This window comes from Mobula hypostoma, chromosome 23, assembly GCF_963921235.1.
Source record: "Mobula hypostoma chromosome 23, sMobHyp1.1, whole genome shotgun sequence".
NCBI lineage: Eukaryota > Metazoa > Chordata > Chondrichthyes > Myliobatiformes > Myliobatidae > Mobula > Mobula hypostoma.
Genome location: NC_086119.1, coordinates 59,675,272 through 59,694,377, shown reverse-complemented (window position 1 = coordinate 59,694,377; position 19,106 = coordinate 59,675,272). Strand labels below are relative to the sequence as shown.

General features: G+C 44.0%; 1 protein-coding gene across 1 annotated transcript in view; it reads left to right on the top strand.

Moving 5' to 3' along the window:
- The window catches only part of ddx51 (DEAD (Asp-Glu-Ala-Asp) box polypeptide 51), a 73,556-nt gene that overhangs the window by 8,661 nt on the left and 45,789 nt on the right, over positions 1 to 19,106 (top strand). The window contains exons 3-4 of the mRNA XM_063031374.1: positions 5,989 to 6,185; positions 8,673 to 8,823. Coding sequence (XP_062887444.1) covers positions 5,989 to 6,185; positions 8,673 to 8,823 — 348 coding nt within the window. The remainder of the gene's footprint in view (positions 1 to 5,988; positions 6,186 to 8,672; positions 8,824 to 19,106) is intronic.

The window sequence follows — 19,106 nt, the reverse complement described above, 5'->3', positions numbered from 1 at the left end:
AAGTATTCCTGGGGGAAGCAACAGTGGCTGCACCTCTGGCACAGAGTCTGGTCCTGTGGCTCAGAAGGGTAGGGAAAGTAAGAGGATGGCAGCAGTGATAAGGGGGTCAGTCAGGTGATTCTGTGGATGTAAGAAAGAAACGCTGATGGTAGTTTGTCTCCCAGGTGCCAGGGTCTGGGATGCTTCTGATCGCGTTCATGATATCCTGAAGTGGGAAGGTGAACAGCCAGAGGTCATGGTAATATTAGTACCAACAACATAGGTAGGAAAAGGGAGGAAGTCCTGAAAACAGACTACAGGGAGTTAGGAAGGAAGTTGAGAAGCAGGACTTCAAATGTAGTAATCTTGGGATTACTGCCTGTGCCACGTGACAGTGAGTATGGGCATAGAGTGAGGTGGAGGATGAATGCCTGGCTGATGGATTGGTGCAGAGGGCAGGGATTCTGATTTCTGGATTATTGGGACCCTTTTGAGGCAGGCGTGACCTGTACAAAAAGGATTGGTTGCATTTGAATCCGAGGGGGACCAATATCCTGGCAGGATGGGGGGAGAGTTTAAACTAAAATTGCTAGGAGGTGGGAACTGAACTGAAGAGATGAAGGAAGGGGTGGTTGGCTGACAAATAGAGAAAGCTTGTAGGCAGTATGCGAGGGAAGATAGGCAGGTGATAGAGAAGGGATGCGCTCAGACTGATGGTTTGAGATGTGTCTGTTTTAATACAAGAAGCATCATGAACAAAACAGATGAGCTTAGAACGTGGATCAGTACTTGGAGCAATGATGTTGTGGCCATTACAGAGACTTGGATGGCTGAGGGGCATGAATGGTTACTTCGAGTACCAGGCTTTAGATGTTTCAGAAAGGCCAGGGAGGGAGGCAAAGGAGGTGGGGGCATGGCACTGTTGATCAGAGATAGTGTCACAGCTGCAGAAAAGGAGGAAGTCATGGAGGGATTGTCTACTGAGTCTCTGGGTGGAAGTTAGGAACAGGAAGGGGTTAATGACTCTACTGTGTGTCTTTTATAGACCACCCAATAGTAAGAGGGACATCGAGGAGCAGATAGGGAGTCAGATTCTGGAAAGGTATAACAGTAACAGGATCGTCGTGGTGGAAGATTTTAATTTCCCCAAAATGTACGGCAGAAATGTGGCAAATGTTCAGGGGATATTTGCCCGGCATTTTGCATAGGTATGTTCCAATGAGACAAGGAAAGGATGGAAGGGTACAGGAACCGTGGTGTACAAAGGCTTTTGTAAATCTGGTCAAGAAGTTAAGAAAGGCTTACAAAAGGTTCAAAAAACTAGGTGATGAGAGAGATCTAGAAAACTATAAGGCTAGCAGGAAGGACTTTAGGAATGAAATTAGGAGAGCCAGAAGGGGCCATTAGAAAGCCTTGGCGGACAGGATTAAGGAAAACCCCAAGGCATTCTACAAGTATGTGAAGAGCAAGAGGATAAGACGTGAGAGAATAGGACCTATCAAGTGTGACAGTGGAAAAGTGCATATGGAACCAGAGGAGGTAGCGGAGGTACTTAATGAATACTTTGCTTCAGTATTCACCACAGAAAAGGACCTTGGCCATTGTAGGGATGACTTGTAGCAGACTGAAAAGCTTGAGCTGAGCATGTAGACATTAAGGAAGAGGATGTGCTGGAGCTTTTGGAAAACATCAAGTTGGATAAGTCACTGGGACCCCATACAAGGCTTATTGAGAAAGTAAGGAGGCATGGGATCCAAGGATACCTTGCTTTGTGGATCCAGAACTGGCTTGCCCATAGACGGCAAAGAGTGGTTGTAGACAGGTCATATTCTGCATGGAAGTCGGTGACCAGTGGTGTGCCTCAGGGATTTGTTCTGGGACCCCTATTTTTCATGACTTTTATAAATGACCTGGATGAAGAAGTGGAGGGATAGGTTAGTAAACTTGCTGATGACAGAAAGGTTGGGGGTGTTGTGGATAGTGTGGAGGGCTGTCAGAGGTTACAGCGGGACATCGATAGAGTGCAAAACTGGGCAGAGAAGTGGCAGGAGGAGTTACAGCTTTATAGGACCCTGGTCAGACCCCATTTGGAGTACTGTGCTCAGTTCTGGTCACCTCACTACAGGAAGGATGTGGATACTATTAAAGCGTTCAGAGGAGATTTACAAGGGTGTTGCCTGGATTGGGGAGCATGCCTTTTAGGTTCAGTGAACATGGCCTTTTCTCCTTCGAGCAGCGGAGAATAAAAGGTGACCTGATAGAGGTTATAAGATGATGAGAGGCATCGATCATGTGAGTAGTCAGATGTTTTTTCCCAGGGCTGAAATGGCTAACACGAGAGGGCACAATTTTAAGGTGCTTGGAAGTAGGTACAGAGGAGATGTCAGGGGTAAGTTTTTTTATGCAGAGGGTGGTGAGTGCGTGGAATGCGGCGGCAGTGGAGGCGGATACAATAGGGTCTTTTAAGAGACTCCTGGACAGATAGATGGAGCTTAGAAAAATAAGGGTAACCTGAGGTAATTTCTAAAGTAAGTACAAGTTCGGCACAGCATTGTGGGCCGAAGGGCCTGTATTCTGCTGTAGGTTTTCTATGTTTCTATGTTTCTAACATGAGTTGTAAAGAGTACTTGAAAGTTAATTTGTAGCTTGTAGAATCAGTTCAGAGTAGTGGTGATTGATGTTACCCACACCAGTTCAGGAGCTTGAAGGTTGTAGGCTTATAAATGTTCTGAACTGCTAATATGGGACCTATGGCTTCTGTATTTCTTGCCCATGGTAGTAGTGAGAAGAGAACATAGCCTGGATGGTGCGAGTCTTTGATGTATGCTGCTTTCTTGTGCCAGCGCTCCATGTAAATGTATTCAGTGGTAGGGGGGGGCTTTGTCTCTGAGGGACTGGCAGTATTCATCACTTTTTGTAGCCTTTTCTGTGTCTGGCATTGGTGTCATGGTCCCTCCCACTGGTGAATTCTGAAGCAAAGCATTCATTAAGGGGGATTTAAAAACCATTGAAAGAAGGATTTCAGCCAAAAACATTGACTTTTTACTCATTTCCATAGATGCTACGTGACCTGCTGAGTTCCTTCAGCATCTTGTTCATGTTGCTCTGGATTTCCAACATCTGCAGACTTCCTTGTATTTATAAATAAAAATAAAGGTAGTTAATTTTTTTAAAAAGCTACTTAAATATTTAACTGGCAAAATCCGTTAAAACAGTAAGTGAAATAGAATAGAACAATCAACTTATCTTCACTTGTTATGAAATATGGCAGTCCCTTTCTTTCTTTTTCAATCTTTTTATTAATATCAAATTCTCAAACAATACAAAGAATTAATACAAAGCTATTGGGATTACATTGTTAATAATTAGTATATATAGATAAAAACACAGTTAATACACAGATATTAACCTCCCGAAATCTTACAAAGTACAAATATAGTAGTATATAGAAAAAAAATATACAAAAATATCATGGAAAAAGAAAAAAAAAGCCCCAATAGGAAAAAAAAACCCCTAATCTAAATCAACTAATCAACTAAACTAAAAAAAGAAAAAGAACTGGGCTATTATGTAACATCTGATAAAACCAATAGTGTCATTAACTCCGCTCCTTTCTCCATATATTTAAAAGTAGCAGAATAGAATTGGAGAGGGTCAAACTACAACGTATGGAAGTATTGAATAAATGGCCTCCAAGTCTCTTCAAATTTAATAGGATCATAAATGACACTTCTAATTCTTTCTAAATTTAAACATGACATAGTTTGAGAGAACCATTGAAATGTAGTAGGAGGATTAATCTCTTTCCGATTCAATAGTATGGATCTTCTAGCTATTAATGTAACGAATGCAATCATCCGACATGATGAAGAGGTCAAATGACTTTGTTCTATCATTGGTAAACCAAAATTGCAGTAAGGGGGTGAGGTTGTAAATCAATATCGAGAACAGTTGAAATACAAATGTTATAATATCAAAGATATCCTTCCAATATTTCTGCAGCAAAGGACAAGACCAAAACAAATGAGTTAATGAAGCTGTCTCAGAATGACATCTGTCACATACAGGATTTATATGAGAGTAATAATGAGCTAATTTATCCTTAGACATATGAGCCCTATGTACTGTCACGTATCCCGTGACGGGAATAAAGAACCAGCAGAGATAGAAAACACTTTGGAGTCCAGTATTGCTATAAACTAATAATATTAGTAACTATGCAATACAGTAATATAAATGTAGATAAATCAAACAGATTAGCAATGATTATATATAAGTAAGTAAATCAGTAGATGTGGAAATATATATGATGAATCAAGCTTCTTCAAGTCTAGGGGTAAAATGATACAGTCTTACGATGATGAGTGAAGTTCAGTTCAGTTCGTGGTATTGAGTTGAGTAGTGATGGAGAGAGAGAGAGAGAGAGAGATTTGAGTCTTCAGTTGAGCTGACCCCGTCGATCTTCTCGTCCTCCGAAATTCTTTAGAAGGCACCGACTGTGACCACAACAAAGGGGACCGTTTTTCTGTGATGGAGCTATCAACCCAGGCAAGGTTTAGACACATGGACAACTTCCCACCAGTCAACCCCTTTTCTCACCGCAAGAGCTACTGATCGATTCACCTGATCGATCCTCCAAAAACCCACTTTTTCCAGTGGGCACAACAAAGCTCATTCAGTGTCCAAAACATGTGCCTGAGGTCTATATCATCTGACCTCCTATTTATCTCACTGTACTGGGTACCAACTGTCATTCAAATAACTCCTCCTTCCTTCCTCTGTGTAGGAAACGTACAAGCAGGCAGATGTCCTTGAGAAGTATAAACACGCTGCCGAAAAATCATAACATCAATTGTCCATCAAATAACGCCACCCTCGGTCACCATAGCAACTTAGGAGCTGCTCAGTGCCATCTCCAACTCAGCAGAAATTCAAAAGTTAGCCAGTTCTTTCTCGTGCCTTAAAGTGACAGTCCAAAAGTTAGTCTTCATCTCTCTCTCTTTCTTTCTCTCTCTCTCTCTTTTCAAAATAAAATGTCAGTGTTAGATAACTCTCTCTCTTTTCAAAAGCACAGTTCATCAGGGTAATTCAAGACCCCGTCACAGTACTACTTTAAACTGTATCAACGCATGTTTAGTACATATAGAGGATGAATTAACTAATTGAAAATTTTTTCCCATTTCTCTGTAGGTAAAGTGAGGTTGTTCCCTTTCCCAATCGTTCTTAATTTTATTAGATACATCTGAATTAATTTTCATAATTATATTATAAATAATTGCTATTAAACCTTTTTGAGAGGTATTTAAATCTAAAATTTTTTCCATAATATCCATTGGATATAGATTCGGAAAGATAGTAAGAACAGTATTTAAAAAGTTTCTAATCTGTAAATATCTAAAGAAGTGGGATCTAGGTAAATTATGTTTATTAGATAATTGTTCAAAAGACATGAAACAATTATCCAAAAACAGATCACAAAATTGTATTATACCTTTTGCTTTCCAGACCAAATAGAGGGTTGAAAAAAAATTAGATATAATAGGGCTTACTAAGACAAACTGATTCAACCCAGAATATTTTCGAAATTGAAACCATAGTTGAAGAGTATATTTAACTATTGGATTATTCATTTGTTTATTCAATTTTGAAAGAGCAAAGGGAAGCGAGGTCCCTAAAATAGAACGCAATGAAAACCCTTGTACGGATTTACATTCAAGATTTACCCAATGTGGATTAGGCAGTCCCTTTCAAAAAAAGAACAAAGTTTGATGACCTTGTGGATGTCATAGATCCTGATTTGGTGAAGAGTAGCAACTTGTTATGTCTGTTCGTATTCATGCTATAATCAGAACACATATGCCAGTGGTTCCATCTCATGAATGTATTAAATGGTAGTCAGTGTGGCAGTTGCAACTCAAAAATGAATTTGCCTGCATAAGACAGCTTCTCGAATTGTTTTGCTGTACAGTAATGTGCTGACATGTCTGCTTTACTGATTCTCCACTGCAGATGAAGTTATTAATGATGATTCAAGACCATTGGATGTATCTGGAGAACTAACTAATGTGCAAGGAAAGGAGAATGAAGATTTGGAGAAAGCAGAGCAACTCGAAGAAGAAAATGCTCAAAATGAGAATCAGACATCAACTGTTCCCACATCCACAATCACCATCCTAGGAGGTTTTATGAGGAAAAATATTCAAAAGGTTAATAAAATTATGAAAAAAATGATTTTGAAAATGATCAACTTGAAAGGGTATCCAAGGTTTGTTTCATTTGGGTAAAAAGAGCTTTATTCCATTGCCCATGCTACCCCTACCCAAGAATGTTTGATAGGTCAGAGAGGAGAGGTTCTTTTTAAAAAATCTATATCATCCTGTACTAACATAAAACATAGAACATTACAGCACAGTTCAGGCCTTTTGTGCCGAACGTTTAACCCTTTCTAAAATCAATTTAACCCTTCCTCCCTACATAACTCTTAATCTTTCTATCATCTATGTGTCTATTCAAAAGTTACTTAAATGTCCCTAATGTACTACCATGCCTCCAGCATGCATCCACCACTCTCTGTTATAACTTACCTCTGACATCCCCCCCTATACTTTCCGTTAATCACCTTAAAATTATGCCCCCTTGTATTAGCCATTTTTGCCCTGGAAAAAGATCTCTGCTATCCACTATCTATGCTTCTTAACATCCTGTACATCCTGTCAACTTGCCCCTCATTTTCCTTAACACCAAAGAGGAAAAACCCTAGCTCGCTCAACCTATCTTCATAATACATGGCCTCTAGTCCAGGCAGCATCCCGGTAAATCTCCTGTGCATGCTCCCTAAAGTATAATTTAATCAAGTATTATACGAAAAGTCAGACTGTAGAGAACCTCATTCTCAATTTAACATTTGTTTCTTCTACATTGATAACATTTGAAAGGGAGCTTTATTCTGCACCTCACTCCTACTGTTCTTGTCCATGGAATGTTTAAAAGGAACAAATGAAATAGAAGTAGGATCAGGACGTTGAGCCACGATCATGCTGGTGTAACGTGCAAAGCGATCGGGACGTTGAGCAGTTTGCAGCTGTTTCACCAGTATGATCATGGCTGATCTTTTATTTTGCTCTCACTATCCTGCAATAACACCATGTCCCCTGATTCCCTATAATATTTTTAAAAATCCACTGAATATTTTCAATGATATCCTCTACAGCAAGTTTCACTGCCCCGTGATGAAGAAATTTCTTCTCATCTCAGTTCTGAATGTCTGACCCATGTTTGATTGATCTGTGGTCCCGGATACAATGGGTGCAAAAGCTTCCTCCCTGTAGCCATTTGTTAAGCTTTGTAATATGTTTTCTCGGTTTCCATTAAATCTCCTCTCCAAGCTTGAGAGTAGAGGTGCAGTCTGTTTAATCTCTGCTCATGCAACAAGTTCTAACATCCCATCCTATAACCCATCCAAGAATCAATTTGGTTATATTGCAAATATTTCCTTTCGTTTTATGGAGAACAAATCTGTCAATAATGTTCCAAGTGCATCAGGCCCCTATATAATTGCAGTAAGATGGCCTGATTCTTCTACTCAAATGATCTTGCAGATAAGCCAAGATATCCTTTGCCTTTTCTGGTTGCTTGCTGTATCTGCATATTAACTGTCTATTGTTGGTATACAAGGATAGCAAGATCACTCTGTTGGTTATATATTCTATTGGCTCTCATGTAGGCCATGAAAGTTGAATCTTTCCCTTCAAATTTATTCTCCAGCCTTGAGGAAACGTGCAATGAAGACCCTACTTGTATTATACCTTGTCGCTGCTATATTGGTTTTCAGTCACCCAACTTGAATGGCCTTTGTATCATTATTCTATGATTAGATTGCTCATTCTCCCTGCAGTGTTTGCTCTGTTAGAATTGAGCACCTATCGGACAAATGCAGAGCTGCAGAGCTGAGGCTGTAGTGCTGTCTTTTGGATTCACGTACGTGCCACGTTCAGAGTCACCATCCTATGTCTTTTGCCTTCCCGTGGAACAGTGTTCAGATAACCTTCCCCTTTCCTGAATCATTGTGTTGTCCTGATCTCATATTCCAGTTTATTGACTCTTAATTCCTTTTATTGCAAACACTTGCACACCATAGTAAAACATACTGTCCCTTCCTGGTAAATCCAAGGCTCATATTTCCTGCCATTGCCGTTAACCAACTTCAGTGTGCAGGAGGTTTTTCTGTCTTTATCTCGTCTTTACTGAGAGTTATGATAGGAGAAGTATATTGAGCTCTTAAGCCATGCTGTTTATGTCCTGGGAATGGTGATAGGTTGGTGTGTTTAGTGATGCTGTGATTGTCCTGGGAACTGGTACGGGAGAGAGATTTTGTTATGAATTTCATTTTAGTATTTACTTCTATTACAAAACATAGAAAGGACTGTACTGTGAATGTAATTTATATATATATTACCTGTTTTGAGAGTATTTGAAGTGGGCAACATAGAATGTGCATGGTTGTCTTGATCACACTAATTTTCACAGAATGGCAACACAATTTCCCTCAACTTATCTAGCACGTCATGTACTTGAACCCTCTTGAACTGGAGATTAATGGTAATGCTGGAATGAGGTAAATGATGAATTGGATAATGTTTTATTCTCTGTATTCCTTGTCTTCATTCACAAACTATATACCATTTTACCCACAGGTACAGCGTGTTTTACCGCAGTGGCTCTCCAAACCTACATTGGTCAACAAAGATATCAAACAGAATCTTATAGGACTTGAGGATGTTCCAGGAATCCACCCTAAACTAATTCAGAAGCTTCAAGCCAATGGGATCCATTCCTTCTTCCCAGGTATGTTGCTTCCTTATTTTATATATATATAGTTCTGTTTGTCTTCAAGATCAAGAGCAATTTTATGAGGTGCATAAATCGTAAGATTTAAGAACAGTATTTTATTGGAGGAATAGATAGATAGATATACTTTATTAATCCCGAGGGAAATTTGGTTTCGTTACAGCCGCACCAACCAAGAATAGAGTGTAAGTATAGCAATACAAACCCCCCAACAATCAAACAACAAAATGCAAACTATGCCAGATGGAAAATAAGTCCAGGACCAGTCTATTGGCTCAGGGTGTCTGACCCTCCACGGGAGGAGCTGCACGTTCGATGGCCGCAGGCAGGAACGACCTCCCGTGCCGACAAGTGTTGTATCACGGTGGAATGTGGCCGAAGTCCAACAGTAAAAAGTTCAATATCCAGTCTGCAAACACATTCCTCGATCGTACCACCTGTTGTTAACCAGATCAGTAAGCACGCAACTCCTTTACGCTTACCGATCTCAGTGCACTTCCGGTCAGCTGGAACGGTATTGCCCACCGAACTCCTCTTTTCTAAAGGTCTCTGTTGTCTCGAACCGGTCCTCTTTCCTCGGCTTTGTGATCCCCCTCTGTGTGTTTTCCTCCGGATTTCAGCAGGAGTGTCCGCCGCTCTGCTTGCTAAACCGGCCAGGATTAGCTGGTCCCTGGAATACACAATGCGACCTTGATTCTGTCCCGTGTGTCGGGACGTAACCATTTCCAGCGCTAAAAAAAAAACCCAAATAAAACTCTCTCTACCAGCATGTTAGAGAGGGTGTGGCTTCGACGTGTTACCGTGAGAAAAAAAATACAAAAAATAACATAAATTGAAAAGTAAGAAGAAGAAAGTAAGAATAGATCGGAACGGCTGTACCAGGCTGCATGCACGACCGGCGCATGCGCACTAAATGGCTGATAATGAAAGGGTATAGATATAAGCTAAATGAAAATGCCGAAGTTACACAATGATTTACTTTTAAACATGAATTTTAGAATTCATGAATTTTTGGTGCTCAGATTTACAAATCTACTGGACATTTTGTCCTTTAACTTTTGCCTTCAAACAGAAATTGGATAAATACTACTTAAAAGATAAATTTGTGAGGATGTGAGAAAAGAGTTTGTGTTAAGAATAAGTAATAGGTTTTTGAAAGAACAGGTACAGACTAAGTGGCTGGTGGCTGCTTCCTAATCTATTACATATTTTTGTGATACCTTGGGTATATTGTATCTGTTCGTGTTCAGAAACATCCTACCTATCGTGATCAAGTAAATCATGCCTGTGTCATTGATTTTAAGATGGTTTTTCCCCTCAGAATGTTCTATACTCTTGATGATGTCCTTTCCTCTAGAATCAGGCACTTATATAATTTATATCCTTTCCTCTAGAATCAGGCACTTATATAATTTAGCAATTATATAAATACCTATCTGCCCTCTGGCTATTGGGCTGAATCTGGCAAATGAAGCCAGCTTGCACGGGGCATTTTGATCAGTATGGTCACTTGGGCCGAAGGGCCTGTATGTGCTGTATGAAATTGACTGTATTCACTTCCCAATGATTTCTGTCCTTCACTGTTATGTACCTTCCATCCTCTGGATTTCTCTCTCAGGTGTGGGTCTCTCCCAGGAGTTTACAAGTGCACCATGATATTTTACAGACCTGATATTTTCTGCTCTTTGATGAGTGTTCTGCCTGTGGAATTATATTTTCAGGGATATACGATCAGGAATCTCTTAGCCTTCATTACCTTCTGCAATAATTCTGCCTACCACTGAAGTTTGGGAGCCTCAGCTCGAATAATTGCTTCTAACTTACAGTTCCTTGGCCTCTAACTTGGGCACATCCAATAGTTTGAGGGGGATCCCTTCATTTGCAAAATTATAGTTATCTGTTCACTTAACTTGCATTAGCTTCCTTTCCTTTGATGGCTCCATTTGAAAATTCCCTTGCTTGTTTTTAAACCTTTCCCCTCTATAGTAATAATTCTTCCAAATAGGCAACCTTACCTGAACAGCTCCAATTCTTATTTTCACCACTGCCATTTATGCTCTTAACTATGAAGGACCAGTGCTCTGGAATCCCCACCCTCTTTCTCCTGCTTGCCTACCTATCTTTCGTTTTGTCTTTTACAAGATCCTTAGAGCCGATCTTGACCCCAAGCTAAGTCAGCCTAGCATCTCCTTTGTTTTGTGTTGCTGTTGGTCTGTTAACACTTGTGAAATATCTTGGGGTGTTAAGCTATATTATCAGCATTATCTATAGGTAAAACATGTGACTGGGCTAAATAGGATGTGTTTAGATATTTTTCAGCAGGCAAATGATTTCCTCTTCAGTTTCAGCCAAGTATGTTAGTTGAGCCCGTGCATATTTGAATTGCCATTACTAAGGAAGAGTGAATGTTTAAGGCCAACTGACTTTGGGTGTATTTGGAACATAACAGGTTATTTTCCATAGGGAAGAAAACATATTTTACAATTTCAGAAAGTAAGTTGAGGAATCTTTCAGATCCAGGTGCAGATTCCAGTTCAGCTTTGTTTATCACATGTACATCGAAACATACAGTGAAATGTGTCGTTCGTTAACTGCCAACACACCCAGGGTTGTTCTGGGGGTAGCCCTCAAATGTTGCCTGACATTCTGGTGCTAAGCAACACACACAAAATGCCAGGAGGGAGATCAGTGGGGAAGGACGAATGGACAAGGGAGTCGCATAGGGAGTAATCCCTGTGGAAAGCAGAAAGTGGGGTGGAGGGAAAGATGTCTTGGTGGTGGGATCCCATTGGAGGTGATGGAAATTTCAGAGAATTATGTGCTGGATGCAGAGGCTAGAGAGGTGGTAGGTGAGGACAAGAGGAACCCTATCCCTGGTAGAGTGGCGGGAGGATGGGTAAGGGCAGACGTGTCTGAAATAGAGAAGATGCGGTTGGGGGCAGTGTTGATAGTGGAGGAATGGACACCCGATTGCTAACGTGTGTTACTTGGGAAATCTTGGTCTCCATCCTATCACAGGCATTATCTTTATTCTCTCCACTTCTCACTTCCCTTTCCTGTAATGTAAAACATGCCAATTCTCTCACTTTTCCGGTTCTAATGAAGAGCCATTGCCCAGAAAGATTAACGTTTCCTCTTTTCTCAGATGCTTTACATTGTTCATTATCTATGATTCAGATGAATTTGTTGCTGTATACACCAGGGTGCATGAAGCTGAAAGTAAAGTTTGTTCTCATATGCGCAAGTACATGTATGCTCAAGTGCGACGAAGCATTTACTTGTAGAGACGTGACAGGCATACAGCATCATAAAAGCAGCTTTCACATGAAAAACATCAATCATACACGAATAAACTCTTCTCGGGCTTCCAGCTAGGTACAGGTATCAATTCTAACTGACGTTTCCGTGACAAACGCTCCCATCTTCTTCAGGGATGTTCTTCCCAAGGAGATCTTCCCATCTTCCCATCTATGCTGGGAAAGCACTAGATCCTTTATCAATCGGCAGTAAAAATCTAGAGCTTTTTCATCAGCCTAACCTTGTCCTGACAAAAAAAATCAGTAAAGGCAGTTGAAAATATTAAAGAGGAAAACTTAGTAGATATTCATTGGGTGCAAGTGTCAATGCGATAAGAAACAAAGGCTGATAAATGGAAGGCGATTCAAACAACTGAATCGCCAATTCCTGTTCCTGTTACTGCTCTTTGAAGGTTGAAATGTACACCATTGTTTACTGGTGGGAATTACCATGTTACGCAAAATCCCCACTACTGTTCCTGCAATTTTCCACATGTTGATTGGGACTCCCATACTGTTAAAGGTCTAGACGGGTTAGAGTTTGTAAAATGTATTCAGGAAAATTTTCTAAATCAATATATAGGGGTACCAACCAGAGAGGATGCAATATTAGATCTCCTATTAGGAAACGAGTTAGGACAGGTGACGGAAGTGTGTGTAGGGGAACACTTTGGTTTCAGTGATCATAACACCATTAGTTTCAACTTGATCATGGATAAAGATAGATCTGGTCCTCAGGTTGAGGTTCTAAACTGGAAAAAGGCCAAATTTGAAGAAATGAGAAAGGATCTAAAAAGTGTGAATTGGGACAGGTTGTTCTCTGGCAAGGATGTGATTGGTAAGTGGGAGACCTTCAAAGGAGAAATTTTGAGAGTGCAGAGTTTGTATGTTCCTGTCAGGATTAAAGGCAAAGTGAATAAGAATAAGGAACCTTGGTTCTCAAGGGATATTGGAACTCTGATAAAGAAGAAGAGAGAGATGTATAACATGTATAGGAAACAGGGAGCAAATAAGGTGCTTGAGGAGTATAAAAGGTGCAAAAAAAACTTAAGAAAGGAATCAGGAGAGCCAAAAAAAGACATGAGGTTGCTTTGGCAGTCAAGATGAAGCATAATCCAAAGAGCTTCTACAGGTATATTAAGAGCAAAAGGATAGTAAGGGATAAAATTGGTCCTTTTGAAGATCCGAGTGGTTGGCTATGTATGGAACCAAAAGAAATGGAGATCTTAAATGGGTTTTTTGCATCTGTATTTACTAAGGAAATTGGCGTGGAGTCAATGAAAATAAGGCAAACAAGTAGTGAGGTCATGGAACCTACATAGATTGAAGAGGAGGAGGTGCTTCTATCTTAACATAACATAGACATAGAATAGTACAGCACAGTACAGGCCCTTCGGCCCACAATGTTGTGCCGATCCTCAAACCCTGCCTCCCATATAAGCCCCCACCTTAAATTCCTCCATATACCTGTCTACTAGTCTCTTAAACTTCACCAGTATATCTGCCTCCACCACTGACTCAGGCAGTGCATTCCACGCACCAGCCACTCTCTGAGTAAAAAACCTTCCTCTAATATCCCCCTTGAACTTCCCACCCCTTACCTTAAAGCCATGTCCTCTTGTATTGAGCAGTGGTGCCCTGGGGAAGAGGCGCTGGCTATCCACTCTATCTATTCCTCTTATTATCTTGTACACCTCTATCATGTCTCCTCTCATCCTCCTTCTCTCCAAAGAGTAAAGCCCTAGCTCCCTTAATCTCTGATCATAATCCATACTCTCTAAACCAGGCAGCATCCTGGTAAATCTCCTCTGTACCCTTTCCAATGCTTCCACATCCTTCCTATAGTGAGGTGACCAGAACTGGACACAGTACTTCAGGTCTGGCCTAACCAGAGTTTTATAGAGCTGCATCATTACATCATGACTCTTAAACTCTATCCCTCGACTTATGAAAGCTAACACCCCATAAGCTTTCTTAACTACCCTATCCACCTGTGAGGCAACTTTCAGGGATCTGTGGACATGTACCCCCAGATCCCTCTGCTCCTCCTCACCACCAAGTATCCTGCCATTTACTTTGTACTCTGCCTTGGAGTTTGTCCTTCCAAAGTGTACCACCTCACACTTCTCCGGGTTGAACTTCATCTGCCACTTCTCAGCTCACTTCTGCATCCTATCAATGTCTCTCTGCAATCTTTGACAATCCTCTACACTATCTACAACACCACCAACCTTTGTGTCGAATGCAAACTTGCCAACCCACCCTTCTACCCCCACATCCAGGTCGTTAATAAAAATCACGAAAAGTAGAGGTCCCAGAACAGATCCTTGTGGGACACCACTAGTCACAATCCTGAGGCAAATCAGAGTAGATAAATCCCGAGGACCTGATGGGATATTCCCTTGGACCTTGAAGAACACTAGGGTTGAAATTGCAGGGGAACTGGCAGATATATTTAAAATGCCGGTATCTCCGGGTGAGGTGCCAGGTGATTGGAGGATAGCTCATGTTGTTCCGTTGTTTTAAAAAGGCTCTAGAAGTAATTCGGGAAATTATAGGCCGGTAAGTTTGACGTCGGTAGTAGGTAAGTTATTGGAAGGAGTACTGAGAGATAGGATCTACAAGTATTTGGATAGACAGGGACTTATTAGGGAGAGTCAACATGACTTTGTGTATGGTAGGTCATGTTTGACCAATCTATTAGAGTTTTTCGAGGAGGTTACCAGGAAAGTGGATGAAGGGAAGGCAGTGGATATTGTCTACATAGACTTCAGTAAGGCCTTTGACAAAGTCCTGCATGGGACATTAGTTAGGAAGATTCAGTCACTAGGTATACATGGAGAGGTGGTAAATTGGATTAGACATTGGCTCAATGGAAGAAGCTAGAGAGTGGTAGTGGAGGATTGCTTCTCTGAGTGGAGGCCTGTGACTAGTGGTGTGCCAAAGGGATTAGTGCTGGGTCCATTGTTATTTGTCATCTATATCAATGATCTGGATGATAATGTGGTAAATTGGATCAGCAAATTTGCTGATGATACAAAGACTGGAGGTGTAGTGGACAGTGAGGAAGGTTTTCAAAGCTTGCAGAGGGATTTGGACCAGCAGGAAAAATGGGCTGAAAAATGGCAGATGGAGTTTAATACAGACAAGTGTGAGGTATTGCACTTTGGAAGGACAAACCAAGGTAGAACATACAAGGTAAATGCTAGGGCACTGAGGAGTGCAGTAGAACAGAGGGATCTGGGAATACAGATACAAAATTCCCTAAAAATGGCGTCACAAGTAGATAGGGTCGTAAAGAGAGCTTTTGGTACATTGGCCTTTTTAAGTCAAAGTATTGAGTATAAGAGTTGGAATGTTATGGTGAGGTTGTATAAGGCATTGGTGAGGCCGAATTTGGAGTATTGTGTGCAGTTTTGGTCACCAAATTACAAGAAGGATAATAATAAGGTTGAAAGAGTGCAGAGAAGGTTTACAAGGAGGTTGCTGGGGCTTGAGAAACTGAGTTACAGAGAAAGTGTAGCGATGTGCTACACACAGAGCTAGAAATAACGACACACAGTCTGTAAGTCGCACTCGAGTCAAGTTTATTCAAACTTCACGGCACTGGCTTTTAAGCAGTTCCCTTCTAGCCCTCTCCGGGCAGAAATGACGTCAGAGGTGCATTACAGAAGTCTCTCCCCGTGAGCGGGCTATTTTGTGAGCCGGTTCGCTTGTGTAGAAAGTGGGTCGCCACATACCCCACCCCCCCCAAGAACCGGCGATACACCCCCAATGCCCACAGTCTGGATCAGTCTCTGTTTGGGCCGTCTGCCTCTGCACCGCGGTGCCTGAACCTCGACCGGCTGCGTCAAGTCCACATGGGCAGGTTTGAGTCGGTCCACCGTGAAAACCTCCTCTTTTCCCCCAATGTCCAGAACATACGTGGACCCGTTGTTACTGATCAGCTTGAATGGCCCCTCATACGGCCGCTGTAGCGGTGCCCAGTGTGCGCCCCTTTGTATGAATACAGACTTACAGTTCTGCAGGTCTTTGGGTACGCAGGTCGGGCTCTGTCCGTGCTGTGAAGTCGGTACGGGAGCCAGATTGCTGAGCCTTTCGCATAGTCTGTCCAGGACTGCTGTGGGTTCTTCCTGTTGCTCCCTTGAGGCTGGTATGAACTCTCCTGGGACGACTAGGGTGTGCCATACACCAGCTCGGCTGACGAGGTGTGCAGATCCTGTTTGGGTGCTGTGCAGATTCCAGGCAGGACCCAGGGAAGCTCGTCCACCCAGTTAGGCCCTTTCAGGCGGGCCATCAGAGCCGATTTTAAGTGACGGTGTAAACGTTCCACTAGTCCGTTCGACTGTGGGTGGTAGGCAGTTGTGTGGTGTAATTGTGTTCCCAACAGACTGGCCACAGCCGACCACAGGCTGGAGGTGAACTGGGCGCCTCTGTCGGAGGTAATGTGGGCCAGTATCCCGAAGGGTGCTACCCAGGTTGCAATCAGCGTTCAGGCATAGGAATCGGCGGTGGTGTCGTTGAGCGGGACTGCCTCTAGCCATCTCGTGAACCAGTCTATCATAGTTAGGAGGTACTGCGCTCCTCACGACACTGGCAGGGGCCCCACGATATCCACATGAATGTGGTCGAACCTCCGGCGGGTGGGTTTGAACTGCTGCGGCGGGGCCTTGGTGTGCCGCTGCACCTTGGCCGTTTGGCACTGCGTGCATGTTTTGGCCCATTCACTGACCTGTTTGTGAAGTCCGTGCCACACGAACTTGCTGGAGACCATCCGGACGGTTGTCCTGATAGATGGGTGCGCCAAGCCATGTATGGAGCTGGAAACTTGCAGCCGCCAGGCTGCCGGGACGATGGGGCGAGATTGGCCGGTAGCCACGTCACACAGGAGGGTCCTCTCACCTGGGCCTACGAGGAAGTTTTGCAGCTGCAAACCCGAGACTGCGGTCCTGTAGCTGGGCATCTCGTCGTCTGCCTGCTGAGCCTCCGCCAGTGCTGCGTAGTCCACCCTCTGGGACAGGGCCTGGATAGCTGGTCTGGAGAGTGTGTCCGCCACGACGTTGTCCTTTCCCGAGACATGCTGGATGTCCGTCGTGTACTCAGAGATGTAGGACAGATGTGCTGTTGGCGGGCCCACCAGAGATCGGACACCTTTGTGAACGCGAAGGCCAACGGTTTGTGGTTTGTGAACGTGGTGAACGGCCTGCCTTCTAAGAAGTACCTGAAATGCCGGATTGCCAGATATAGTGCCAACAGCTCCCGGTTGAAGGCATTGTACTTGAGTTCAGGTGGTCGCAGGTGCATGCTGAAGAATGCCAGGGGTTGCCAGTGCCCCTCGATGAGTAGCTCCAGTGCCCCACCGACTGCTGTGTTGGGTGTGTCCACTGTGAGGGCGGTTGGAACGTCCATTCTGGGGTGCAGCAGCATCGCGGCATCTGCCAAGGCTTCCTTGGCTTTAACGAAAGTAGCCACTTCCTCTTCGTCCCAAGTAATGTCCTTGCCTTTACCCGACATCAGGGTGAACAAAGGGCGCATGATACGGGCTGCTGAGGGGAGGAAGCGGTGGTAGAAGTTCACCATACCAACGAACTCTTGCAGGCCTTTGACTGTGTTGGGCCGGGCGAAGTGGCGGATCGCATCTACCTTGGCGGGCAGAGGTGTTGCCCCGTCTTTGGTAATCCTGTGGCCCAGGAAGTCGATGGTGTCGGAGTCCGAACTGACATTTGGCCGGGTTGATCGTGAGGCCGAAATCACTCAGGCGGGAGTAGAGCTGGCGGAGGTGGGACAGATGCTCCTGATGACTACTGCTGGCTATGAGGATGCCGTCCGAATAGATGAACACAAAGTCCAGGTCGCGTCCCACCGCATCCATTAGTCGCTGGAACGTCTGTGCGGCATTCTTCAGGCCGAACGGCATTCAAAGGAATCCGAACAGGCCAAACGGGGTGATGAGTGCTGTTTTGGGGATGTCTTCAGGGTGTACCGGGATTTGATGGTAGCCCTGGATGAGGTCTACTTTGGAAAAGATGCTTGCCCCATGCAGGTTTGCTGCAAAGTCCTGTATGTGCGGCACGGGGTACCGGTCTGGAGTTGTAGCCTCGTTCAGTCTGCATAGTCACCACATGGTCTCCAGCCCCTGGCTGCTTTGGGTGCCATGTGCAGGGGGGAGGCCCATGGGCTGTCGGACTGCTGTACGATCCCCAATTTCTCCATCCTCTTGAACTCCTCCTTCGCCAGGCGGAGCTTGTCCGGGGGAGAGCCTTCGTACGCGGGCATGGAGTGGTGGTCCCTGGGTCGGAATGTGGTGCTGTACTCCATGTCTGGGCATGGCTGCCGTGAACTGCGGTGCCAGAACTGATGGAAAGGCCGCCAGGATTCTGGTGAATTCGTTGTCAGACAGCGTGATGGAGTCCAGGTGTGGGGTCGGCAACTTGGCTTCACCCAGGGAGAACGTCTGGAAAGTCTTGCATGGACCAGTCTTTTCCCTTGCAAATCGACCAGCAGGCTGTGGGCTCGCAAGAAGTCCGCCCCCAGGCGTGGTTGGGCCACGGCGGCCAGTGTGAAGTCCCACGCGAACCGGCTGGCGCCGAACTGTAGCTGCACTGTGCGGGTGCCTTAGGTCAGATTCCTGCTGCCGTTTGCGGCCCTCAGGGTGGGTCCCGTCACCCTGTTGCGGGTGTCATACCCCGTCGGGGGTAAGACGCTGATCTCTGCTCCGGTGTTGACCAAGAAGCGGCGTCCCGACTGTTTGTCCCAGACGTACAGGAGGCTGTCCTGGTGGCCAGCTGCCGTAGCCATTAGCGGCAGCTGGTCCTGGCGTTGCCCGGGAACTTGCAGGGCGGGCGACAACGACGGGCTCCTGTGCCCCACCGCTGGTGGTAGAAACACCACTGTTCATTGGCCTCCTCACTCCTGCCTCTGGGTTGTGTGCGCTCTATTGCTAGGCCTGGTCGGGCCTGCTGTTGGGCGTGTGGTTTGGTAATC